The 13005-nt window shown below is 45.5% G+C and overlaps 2 protein-coding genes across 2 annotated transcripts in view; both read right to left on the reverse strand.

The window, feature by feature from the left end:
• The window catches only part of xrn2 (5'-3' exoribonuclease 2), a 52486-nt gene that overhangs the window by 9100 nt on the left and 30381 nt on the right, over positions 1–13005 (reverse strand). Inside the window, exons 26-28 of the mRNA XM_060918010.1 lie at positions 12100–12168; positions 11402–11530; positions 2838–2983 (exon numbers count right to left, since the gene is read on the reverse strand). Of these exons, the coding sequence (XP_060773993.1) occupies positions 2838–2983; positions 11402–11530; positions 12100–12168 (344 nt within the window). The remainder of the gene's footprint in view (positions 1–2837; positions 2984–11401; positions 11531–12099; positions 12169–13005) is intronic.
• LOC132882471 (craniofacial development protein 2-like) lies at positions 8292–9203 on the reverse strand (the record flags this gene model as incomplete). The annotated part of the gene is made up of 1 exon (XM_060915589.1): positions 8292–9203. A coding segment is annotated over one exon (912 nt), but the record flags the coding sequence as incomplete, so codon positions are not given.

Consider the following 13005-nt stretch of genomic DNA (forward strand, 5'->3'; position numbering starts at 1 on the left):
CCATTATTATGAGTTTATGCTGGGGGGGTTGCTATAACACTGTCAGCTCGTGGCCAAACCTACTGACTAACTGAAACAGCTGGTGGTCGAGTCAGTAAAAGCTGACGGTCCGTCTGAAACTCCACACTGAGCCGGCTCCGCAGGAGGTGATGGCCCAGTGAAAAGGGAAAGTTAACTAGGGTTTTACCCCTCTCATGGCACTACTCAAACATGCGCCACCAGAGCCAACACATCCCCCACACCCCCAGTGTGTGCGCAACGATGGCTCACGTAAAGATAATTGCTGCTCTCCCAAGTGAGGAAGCTTAAAGCCCTGCTGATTGAGTTGGAGATCAAGGCTCAAGAAACACGTACTTAAAAGCCTCTGCTCGGCGTCTGTATCTGATAATTATCCACATTTTGAATGTTTAAAATCTGACATTGCTGTGAAAATGGGAGAAACTTGTTTGAAAGTCTCATTTCCCCACCACTGCATGCACAGGGAATGCACAAGTTGGACATGGCCAGAATGCATTGTTTGGTTGAGGTGCGTAATGCAGCAGGAGGAGAGTAACAAGCTCATAGATACCCCTTTTCCACCAAATCAGTTCCAGTGCTGGTGCTGGTTCACAACTCGTTCAACTTGCGAGCCAGCTGAGAACCAGTTTCCTTTTCCATCGCTCGCGGTGCCACATCATTACGTTGCTGTATACGTCAGTTACGTCGCCACGTTTGCTTAAACCTTGGCGCGAATATCGAAACAACAACAACAACAAATAATAATGACTTTGCGTTTGTACAGCTTCAGCTTCTCGTCGCTTAAAAATGGCGATCTTTTGCGGTCTTGTTATTGTTGTTCGTCTTAACAACTCCGCCCCCCCGCTGACGTAAGCGGTTCTTTCCTCTGGCCCAGCAGAGAGTTGGTGCTAGCCTGGAACCGGTTTTTCTGGCCCCAGAGCCAGTTCTTTGTCAGTGGAAACAGAAAACCCGGTTCCAAACTAAGCACTGGCCCCGAACCAGCCCTGGAACTGCTTTGGTGGAAAAGGGGCAACAGTGAAGAAACTAGAACGTTACCTTCAACCACAAGTCATGAGGGTTTTTTTTTTTTTTGGTCTCCTCTTTCTCTAGTGAGACTGGTAACAACTTCCTTTAAAGCATACTAACTAGATATTAAATTATACCTATGAAACCTAGATGTCTGCTGGGAAACTACAAATAACTACCTGATTGTCTGAACCTGCAACCAGCTTGTCCCGAGTGTTTGGGTTAATGATTTCGCCACCCCGTTTCAGCCTGTTAAACTTTACACTAGACTCACACGACTACCACAGCCTTCAGTGGAGCACTGTGCAAACTGAACACCTCACTCAGACCCTGGTCTCAAAACGCTTTTTTTTTTAAGCTTAATAAATTAGCAGAACTAACTGTACCGTTTTAAAAATGCAAATATCAGACCAGAAGTGGGTCATCAGATACACAAAACAAAACCAACAGCAGCTCTTTCAACTGACCGACAGTAATAAAGTGTGGTGGATTCAGTAGCTGGCAGCGAGAAGCAGAAACAAAGGTCAAGAAAAGATGTGGGTCTCTGTACACCTCCAACTCAACATGACTACATTTGCATTAAGTGCTAGAAGGATGACCTCAGCTCGCGCGGAACACATCAGCCGCGGATGAGATTCATCAACTTGCAAATCATACATCAAAGTGAGCAAGGAGAAACAAGGCCGAGGCGAACTATTCCGCAAGAGCAGAACCGAGCCTGTTAATGAGCTCGAGTCACACTCCGCTTCCTCTGTGACAAACCCAGGTGACTTCATGGCACACAGACATTGTGGCGACTTCAGCATGGCGGCGGCGAGTGCTGTTCAGAATTCAGGGTTACGTAACGTCATGTGAACAGAATCAATGCAAAAATGTGCTGACAATTTATCATCAGCTGCTTATTATTCTTAAACTCACTTGAAGGTGATTTTAAGCTGTAGATGTTCTACCGTTCAGAGCAACACTGTGACTGGACTCCATTCTTCCTGAAGCAGTTTCAAATGAGTTTTAACCGACAAGACTCAGTTTCTGATCGTCATCGTACACAGTATGATCGGGAACAAACATGGCACTGCCTCACAATTGTTTTAAGATATCATTACAAATACATCATACAAGCTGTAGCTATAATCATTCAGCTTTAATCTGATGGAATCGTGCAACCAAAAACTGTGCGCATATTGTTTCTTCAAAACGTTTGCTTCTTCAGCGTTTGAGCTTACAGGCCCTAAATAAATAAATAAATAAATAAATAAATACCCCCCCAAATCCTCAAAGGACAGTCTGAATCCTCAAAGTGTTCAGGTATAATTAAAATTACATCTATAAATATCAAATCGGACAGTGATTTTTTTTTTTTCTTTTCTGACTGTAGATAGTAGGGATTTAAACATGCAAAACATCCTGACTGCATTTCATATTTTATTTATATATATATATATATATATATATATATATATATATATATATATATATATATATATATCACACAGGATACTGCATTCTGACTTCAAGGTACACGATGTAGGATTTAGTGGCATCTAGTGGGGAGGCTGCAGACGGCAACCAGCCGAATACCCCTCCCTCTCCATGTGCGCATTAGAACCTACTGCAGTCGTCAGGGAAATAGCCCGTAGAGCCACAGTTTTACACAAACCATTTCAAAAAACGGCAGTTTCATCCTAGTAGCAGTACGCACTTGGCTACTTTTCTGGTTTATCTTAATGATTGTTAGGCTAATTAAAATTAAAAATTTTTAGGAGGGTTTCTGATACATGGGACCTCAATACTGTTCTACATGAAGAGTAACTCACGCTGGTAGTCTCGAAGAGGTGGCCGATAGTTCCCTTGATGATACGTACTGGGGGGTGGAGTATTGCTGTACAGCCCACCCATAGCAATCAGGGGGGGCCTGTGCCCATGCTGCCCACCTCCTTGTTGATGACTGTTCATATGATGGCTGATTGAAGGCAGGAGGAGGGAAGAAGAAAAAAAAATATACAGACATGTTTATTTATATAATATATAAAATTATATTATATATAAAAATAATATATATATAAAAAAATTATATTAAACACACACACACACACACACACACACACACACACACACACACACGTATTCATACATGACCTTTCTCACACAATCTCCCAGGATGTTCACTTCCTCTACAGCAACAGGAATTAAAACTCAAGCTCCTTGCTCTGCTATAGAAGCCTGTGAGCACCTGTCTGCTTGGTCTAATCAAACCTAATGATAGCTTTCATTAAGAGATTAAGGCCTCGGCTAGCAAAAAGCTGCCTGACCCACGCTTGATGAATAATTCATCCTTTCACACCTGGGCCTGATGAATCTGCCAGATGTTCAATTACATTTTTAAGCAGTTGTTATAGCTTTCTCTGAAACAGAGCAGAACCTGGCAGGATGATCGTGCTTTATCGGTGAAGAGGACCTGAATCTTTTACCACAGAAATGACTCAGTCTAACAGCTCTGAACTAATCACACTCTTAAATCACTGCTGCTCTGTGGATGAACGTAAACATGACGACTAACCTCCAAACACCTACATGTCAATCTACCACTATATTACCGTTAAGGCCAATTTATGCTGACAACGCAGTCCTTGCAGATGGCGTCTGCGTAGCCCCCCCCCTTCACAGACGCTTTGCGCGCACCTCCCAAAAATTGTGACCACCGCAGAAGCCTCGCAGAAAAGAGGGCTCTGATTGGTCCACTCTACATCCGCTGTACACGCACTTCCGCTTCCCTACTTTCCCGGTTTGTTTTGTTTTCACGACCGCCATTTTTAAAAACACGAGCAAAGATGGAGCAGCACGAAGAGCGGTTGATCGAGGAAGTACGTACATCTATACGACTCCAGTTCTAGTCATTATAAGTAACCGGAGGATAAACACTCCACTAACCACACCCACCAACTACTCCTAGCGATTTCGTGACTTCACGCCCCCTTGCGTTGTGGCAGTGAATAACATCGCACACGCCTATTACTCCCCGCTCAACGATAAATTACAACTGTCTGCGAAAAGCTATCTGCGAAAGCCTTGTCACAAGAGCATGCAGAGGCCCTTACTTTATAATGAAACCACAGTAACGGTCATAAGGTGATTTTTTTTTTTTTGCTTTTCATTTTTATACAGAGTAGCGTAGCTGGAAGCCAAATCACAGGTTTGTGTTATTGCACTCGTTCTAATACTTTAACATTTCTGTAGTAACAACTCATTCAGAGACCTGCATGGAGGACTGTCCACAAACACACACGATTAGATAAAACTTTGATCCCTTTGGGAGGGTTCCCTCAGGGAAATTAAGATTCCAGCAGCATCATTACAGATAAATAGAGAAAAGAAAGAGGAAAACTTCTAGATAAATTAAAGTATTTACATATACAAAAGAATAAGATATGGGGAAGAGAGGAAGGGGGGGAAGCAGGAAAGATATTGCACTTTATATTGCACATTATCCGGTATTGCTTATTGTTAGGCTAGGCTACTGCTCCTTCCCATCCTCCTGTTACCCCTCCTCCCCCCCAGAGAGGAGTTGTACAGTCTGATGGCGTGAGGGACAAAGGAGTTTTTAAGTCTGTTCATCCTGCACTTGGGAAGGAGCATTCTGTCACTGAACAGGCTCCTCTGGTTGCTGATGACGGTGTGCAGAGGGTGACTGGCATCATCCATGATGTTCAGTAGTTTATCCATAGACCTCTTCTCTGCCACCGTCACCAGAGAGTCCAGCTTCATGCCGACCACAGAGCCGGCCCGCCTGATCAGTTTGTCCAGCCTGGATGTGTCCTTCTTGGATGTGCTGCACCCCCCCAGCACACCACGGTGTAAAACAGGACACTGGCGACCAAAGACTGATAGAACATCCACAGGAGTTTCCTGCAGATGTTAAAGGACCGCAGACTCCTCAGGAAGTACAGCCTGCTCGGTCCCTTCCTGTACAAGTGATTGGTGTTGCAAGTCCAGTCCAGCTTGCTGTCCAGCCACAGCCTAAGGTACTTGTAGGAATCCACAGCCTCCATCTCGACTCCCTCGATCAGAACTGGTCGTGACCTTGGTCTGGACCTCCCAAAGTCAATAACCAGCTCCTTGGTCTTCGAGATGTTGAGCTGCAGATGGTTCCTGTTGCACCACACAACAAAAGTCCCTCACCAGGCTCCTATACTCCTCCTCTCTGTCATCACTGATACACCTAACGATGGCTGTGTCATCGGCAAACTTCTGAATGTGACACAGCTCCGAGTTGTAGCAGAAGTTCACGGTGTAGAGGGTGAAGAGAAGAGGGGCCAGCACCGTGCCCTGGGGTGCTCCGGTGCTGCGAATTACAGTGTCCGACGTGATGTCCTTCAGCCTGACAGTGAGGTAGCTGGAGATCCAGGTGACCAGGCAAGGGTCCACTCACATCCTGTTCAGTTTGTCCTGAAGAAATAGGGGCTGGATGGTGTTGAAGGCACTCAAGAAGACCAAGAAGAGGATCCTCACTGTGCCATTTCCCTTATCCAGATGCGAGTGGGCTCGGTGTAGCAGGTAGAGGATGGCGTCTTCCACACCAACACCTGCCTGGTATGCAAACTGCAGACAGTCCTGGGCATGTTGTAGGCTGCCTTTGAACCAGGGGGGTGTACTTCGGCTGTAGAAGAACCAGGTTGTGGTCAGACTTCCCTAGTGGGGGGAGGGGTGTGGCTCTGTATGCATCCCTCACATCAGCATACAGCAAGTCAATTGTCCTGTTGTTCCTTGTTGGACAATCCACAGCCTGATAAAAAGCAGCCAAAAGTAGAGTCCAAAGTAGCGTGATTAAAGTCCCCAGAAATGATAAATGCCTCAGGGTGCTGTGTCTGCAGCCTTGCTGTGACAGAGTGAATCCTCTCACATGCAGCGGCTGCATCTGCCTTCAGAGGGATGTTAATACAGATAATCACTTGACTGAACTCCCTCGAAAGATAATATGGCCGCAGGCTAACGGCTAGCAGCTCCAAGTCCGGGCAACATAAAACTGTCCTTACGGAGATTTGTCCCGGGTGACACCAGCAGTTGTTAACCTAAATGATGAGTCCCCCACCTTTGCTTTTCCCGCATGTGTTAGTGTCTCTGTTGGCTCTCACAGCAGTGAATCCCCACAGGTCCACATTAGCATCCGGTACAAGGTGTGTTAGCCATGTCTCATTTCATTTTCATTCATGGCGGCCTCAGCCGAGCCACACGCCTGGAGGCCCAGTCATCCCGATCCGCCATGCATGATGCTAGTTCTAGTGCATCGAGGGCGCCCACATCCCTCTTAAGGGTGTCAATAAAGGTTTTTTTTTTGGGGGGGGGGGGGGGGGGGGCCTCGGGACCGGTGACCATGATGCGGCTCCCACAGGATCAAGGGAGAGGCTGTTGGGTCCCTACTCCTGAAGCAATGGCCAGCAAGCCCAAGCCTCCGCCATGCGATCTTGTCGGTTAGTCTTGGGAGGGGACCATAGACCTCGCAGTTTGGCATGTGGCTCTGCCAAGCGCAATTCTGAGCATCCGAGTGTAGCATCCATCGAGTGACTTTGCTGCCGTCGCTGTCAGCGTCCAACACTCCGACCCATAGAGAAGAACAGATTCCACTGTTGCCACAAAGAGCCTGCGTTTAAGCCCGTCAGATATGTGGGACTTCCAGACTTGACATTGAGTTGAGTGCCTGCCAGGCGAGGGCCTTGCGAATCTTGATATCACAGTTGCTAGAATTGACCCACGATCCCAAGTATGTAAAGTCATCAACCACTTCGAGTGGCTTCCCATTGTTGGTAGTGAGGGAGGCTTGAGAAGGTAGGTTGCATGACATCAGTTTGGTCTTCCTGTTGTTAAGGGCCAGGCCAATTCGGCCGCATTCTTTCTCAACGCTTTCTAGTGGCTCCTGGGCTTGGACTGGGTTATTTGATAACAGTGCGATATCATCCGCGAAGTCCAAGTCGGTTATGCTGAGGCCCGGGTTTCTACTGGAACGCCTAGGATTGATGGCGAATCCAAGCTCAGACTCCCTACCTCCGGTGGCCTTACGGAGGGCGTAATCTAATACTATAGCGAACAGGAAGGGAGCTAGGGTATCTCCTTGAAGTACCCCAGCAGAGATGTCAAACTCCTCCGTATCACCGTCTGGAGTCACAACCTTTGCTCGTGTGTTCTTATATGTCAGCTCTATCGCCCTGAGAAGTCTTGGTGGAATTCCGTATGCCCTGAGGATCTCTATCTTCCCCCTATGGATGGAGTCAAAAGCTTTTTTGAAGTCCAAGAGTGTGATCATTACAGGCAGGTTGTTCTTACGTGATTCTTCCAAAATTCTCTGTAAGGCTAGAATGTGACTCGCTGCTGACCTGCCTTCCCTAAAGCCTTTCTGGTTTGGTCAAAGATGTGGATCTATTGGGTCACGTATTCTATTCAGGATCATACGATTATACATCTTCGCAATGATGCAGTTAAGGCTTATCCCACGGTAGTTGTCAGTAATGTTCAGGTTCCCAGACTTTGGTACAGGAATAATATTAAAGACCATTGGTCGGGTCTACGTTCGTGGATAAGCGCCGTTACAAAATTCAAGGATGATGTTGTCCAAATCGCAGGTTTTCAGGACCTCCGGGGTTATATCAGGTCCCGGGCTCTTGCCAAATTTCAGTGAGGTCTTGGCGTACCCCACTTCGTCCTTAGTAAAGGGACCGTCATCTATGTCAAGGTCAAATATGACTGTTTCGATCTCCTCATCAGTTTCTTCAATTACTGGTGGATTACCAAGGAGGTTTTTAAAATGGGTGAGCCAGGTGGCAGTGCGTTCCTCTGGGCTAGATCCGGTAACCTGCCCACGTTCTGACCGTTTCTTGCGTCCGCTGATCTCGTTAATAACTTCCCATGCAGTGCTGTGCTGGCTGTTTGTGCTTGCAGCCTCGACTCTTTCTGCTTTCTCATTCAGGTCCTCCGCCAGTAGTCAGTCGTACACCTCAGAGTGTCTTTCTGGCTAAATTCACTCCTGCTGAGCGCTGCTCAAGGCTCAGATCATCTACGGGTGTGTTATTCCGTGTACATACAGCTCTATTCAGCTCATTTCTAGCGGCTATTACCTCGGGGTGTTGAGATCTCTGCAGTCTTACTTTCTTTGCCTTAGAAGGTATGCAAGCCTTGGCCGCCTCTCTGCTGGCGTCAATAAATCTCTGGTAGCTAGACGTTGGATCCTCAGCAGATTCGTCTTCTAGAAAGTGAAAGCGATTCCTGATCTCGACAGTATATCACTCCTGTAGGGCTGGAGAGGTCGCCAGACATTTCCAGTTATAGTGCGTTTGCCTTGGTTGTTGCTTGGGAACTCGAAGGCTAAGACGGAACTTCATTGAAACCACTCTGTGATCAGAACCGATACTCGCAAAGCAGTTATAAGCTTCGGCATTGAGTACGCGGTTACGCCACTTCTTTCTAACCAGGATGTAGTCAAGTTGTCGTTTTGACTCAGTGGCCCTGTCCATGAATGTCCATCTCTTTCCCATCCGTTTTCTGAAGCAGGTGTTGGCTGCCAGCAAGTTGTGCTCCATCATCAGTTCGGCAAGGTATTCACCATTTCTGTTAGTATCTTGGTGGAAAGGGAAGCTTGCGTCCGCAGGGCCAAGTCTGGCATTAAAGTCCCCTAAGATGACCAAGAAGTTATGCGCGGGGGTATCCTGTATGGCTCCACGAAGATGTCTGTAAAAAAGGTCCATATCAGCGGTATCCGAGGCATTCGTTGGAGAATATGCTACTATTACTGTAGTGGCTGGGTTACCGGCAAATATGGCCAGAAGAATGCGAGGAGTGTATGATTGAACGTCGCATAGCGCTTTCTTTGCACGGTTGGTCAGCAGAAGACCCACCCCACCCACAGCTGCTTGTGCCTCATTTCTCCACGCTGAGGATGTTACAAGAAAATGGTCCTCGATTCGGCTAAACTGGAGTACGGCTGGGTGGACATGCCGGTGTTCCTGGATCCCCAAGACTTCGATGCTGAGCGCTGATGCTCGGTTGCTTAGTTCTCTTGCTTTCGAGTCTGTACGGATTGTACATGCATTGAAAGAGGCCATAAAAATGGTTCTCCTACAACGCATTAGTGCCTCGTTTTTGGTGCCATTATCAGTTGGATGCCTTCCAGAGGGATTTGAGGGCCCATCGTCATTCGGTCACCCTGAGGACTGACTAGCACCTACTTGCGTGGCTGGATTCAGTATATGATTGGTTTGAAATTCCATGCGTGTGCTTTACAAAAAAAGCCATGTCTCTGTAAAGATAAATAAGCTGCTCTCCAGATAAATAAATAAACGAATGAATGAACCCTTTGTCGTCACTTAGTCACAAGTACCAGCGAAATTAGCCATCAACCCGTCCGTACATATACATACAATTGACACGGGGGAGTAGACAGGACAGGAAGACCGGGATGAAAAATACAGAGTAACATGAAGGGAAGGGAGGAGAAAAAAAAAAAAGCAACCCCCACACTATGCTCCTGTGGGGAGTACAGTGTGGGAACATTAAAAAAAAAAACCTCAGCACATAAGCACAAAAATAACAGTACACTTTACAACATGAAAACTCAGGACTCGAGGGGTAAGGGAGTAGGGGCAGAGGTATAGGTAACCCAGCGCAAACAAGCAGTCCGGTCCTGCAGCCGAAGACGGCGCTTACCCACTTGTCACACTGGGGTAAAAGCGGCAATTGTGGGAAGTGGGGGGAGGAATACGAGGGAGTCTCACAGCAGTGACCTACAGGGGGGAGCTGTTGTCCCAGCAACGGCCTTGGCCAAGGCCAGTGCTGTCTGAGGGAGCCGAAAGCAGATAAGATTGGGATTGTTTGGTCTTGGGGCGAGTAGATGCATTCCTTTACACGACTACTCTGTTTGTCCATTCTGGTCTCCGAATTGATCAGTTTTCTTTTGCAAAGCCAGAAGCTTCTCCATGATGTTATCCATGTTGCGGTTCAAGTTCTGAATAGCCACAGTCTGAGTGCCGACAGCTCTGCCCACCGCTTCAATCATGTCGGGCAGCTTTATGGGGCTTTGGACAGCTGTCACGGTTTTCTGATTTCCTCGATAAACTAGGGCAATGCCTAATCCAAATCAGCAAAAGTCCTGTAATCATGGTTCCGAATAGGTAGATGTCTTGAATGTCCTCCACAGAAAGAACCGCTAGGCACACGACCCGCCACCTCTCCCATGCATCCATCATGTAGCCAGCTGCAAACGTTCCGGCAGGACAGGCTGGTTCCCCCGAACCCAGGCTTCTTGTCGAGAACATTGTGTCAATTGCATGAAGAGACCAGTTTATCAACTCCATGATTTTTAGTTTGGAGAGCAGTGCAGAGAGAGTCTCTCAAAAATATAGACAATAGACAGACGAGACAGCAGAAGCAGGAAAGATAAGGGAAGGGAGAGGCAGAGAAATGCGACCACCTTCTGTGAGAGCACGGAGAAGATTAAATCTGCTGGTTGTTCAGAGCGGAAAGCTCGTCGACTTTATTCGGCAGCGAGTTCACATTCTGCATGATAACGGCGGAAATGGATGGTTTGTAGCGCCGCTGGTTGTCTGCTAGCCTAGCCTTTAGCTTATGTTTATTTATTTACACACACAAGCATGCAACTTTTAACATGTTTGAGAAGTTGAGACGTGTATTGAGCATTTTTGAAGGAGTCTCTGGTGTCAGCAAGTTATTTGCTGGCAAATTACTGTGGTATGTAAGGAAAGACTATGTTGTTCACGCACACATTAAATAAATAAATAATCCCACTGAATAGAGGTGTGATGTGGCCTGAGAAGCAGAGTTGATTTTCTTAGAACAGCTTGTGTGCTTATTCCTCTTATACCTCAGTCATTATGCCAACAAATGCAGTTCTTTTTTTTTTTTAAATTAACGAACACCGCAATGCATTTTAACTGTTTATATTAAAAACAGCACTTACAAGAGTTAGCTATGGTTAGTTCCCATCATGTTTAACAGCTATTAAACAAACAGTCGCTCCCTCATTTTTTTTCTCCAAGTTACAGAAACTGGAAAACACAGTTTTCTCCATAAAGGTTATAAAAAGTCTCAAAGCTTCCATACACCAAGCATACTGCATAACATTTAAAACATATCAGACTTTATGTAGATCTGGCAAAGGAAATCAGTATGAATGAGTAGTTGCCATAGAAACGGTAACTTAGAGTGAGCACATTAATATAAACCTTGAATTTTGATGACAGATGCAAGAGAGCACTGCTGTCAGAGCCGTGTTACAGAACGACCACACTCCTGTTCCTTACATAAAGGGGATTTAAAAAAAAAAAAAAAAATTCTGCAAATCTGTTAAGTAAATTATGTCGGAGCGTCTCACACCTACCCCAGTGTCCTGAAGGCAGACTGGTCCAGGTGCATCTGCTGGCGGTTGGGATTAAAGCCCAGTTGGGGTCTCCATGGTTGGCTGTTAGACCTTTCCCAGTCACCAGGCTTCAACACTTTATGAGGAATCCTGGAAGCAAACAGATTTACACAAGGAGGAAATGGAGAGATGGTTACCTTACACAAAAACAGCCAATTTTTTTTTGTTTTATTTGCAAAAGCCATGCAGCCTGGTAGAAAGGTTGTGAATTTGTACCACATGATGTAGAGACGTGTTCTAATAAACCATTAACATGGCAATACTCTGTGTTGCACAATATTAAACCTAAAAACAAACCGTTCTGATAGCATCACTACCCACATCAAGTTTCAAATCAGGTGGAGACTGCAATTTTAGGCAAATTTTCATCAATGATAAACGTGTATTCATGCTAGGATCCTAATATAGAAAGGACCGAGAGAGAACCGATTTTTACTCATTAAGGCCAAAGTTAAAACCAGTGATATTTGCTTGCAAAAAACGCACGTTTGGTTAAAATATATTAGACAAGAAAAGTCACAATGAGATCTGCATCACCTCTCAACAGTTTAATTTACAAGCCTAAAACTACTGGCACCTGCAAAACCATCAAAAAACAGCCATGTATTACCCAGACTTAACGGTTACTCTATTCCTAATTAAGAGGAGTCTGTACATACTTTGCCCCAGGAAGGATGACCGCCTTGAACACATAACCATCTTCATACTGTGGATCCTTGAACTTAATTCTGTAAAACAAAAATGCATGATTAGATCTGCAGACATTTTTTAAAAATTTAATTTCCTAGAACAGAACACAAAATGTTAGACTTACTGGCTTGCAATCCTTAAAGCTGTACTGCCTCAGATTTTTCAAGTGTAGGTCATAAAAAGAATTTTCCCGACACCCAATTATTTTTGTTTAGTGACTGAAAACTGCTGAATTCAAATCACAGACTTCCAATTTTATTAGGTTTTTTTTAATAGAACAATTATTGAATTCATCTCCACGTGGCCCTAAATTCTCCGCTATTTTTTCCTGCTTCACCATGACCCAATTCAAGATACTACATCATGCATCACGTGGTGGGCTTTCCTCGTTCACGCAAGGCATTGTGGGATACAAACAAATTTGAAACAGGAGAGAAAAATGGACGACGCGAGTGTGCGAATGAAACGTGAAAAACCGACTACAGTAACGGAAAGAAAGTGAGAAGAAAAGACGTTATGTTATATACTGTACGAAGGAAAGGAAACGCAGGACCAAACTAATAAATATGGGGGCTCAGCGAGCACCTCGGTGTGATCAGCTGTTCGTTTAGCGACAGAATGATGGAACTGTCAGTGCACGCTCAAAGGGAAACCTGTAGATGGCAGTAATGCAACACTGTGGATGCCAGCTGCTGTAAAACCCAAAAGAAGGTGGTAAACCTGCGCATGCGCACACGGACTTCCTCTGTCTGCTCGACTGCACGAAGCGAGCGATTTCATGCACATTATTTGCTTTAATCCCCTCAAATTAAATAACTTCCCAGCCACAGAATGGCCTGATATTTTATGAGATATTACAGAAATAAACAGATATC

Source organism: Neoarius graeffei, chromosome 3 (assembly GCF_027579695.1).
Source record: "Neoarius graeffei isolate fNeoGra1 chromosome 3, fNeoGra1.pri, whole genome shotgun sequence".
Taxonomy (NCBI): Eukaryota; Metazoa; Chordata; class Actinopteri; order Siluriformes; family Ariidae; genus Neoarius; species Neoarius graeffei.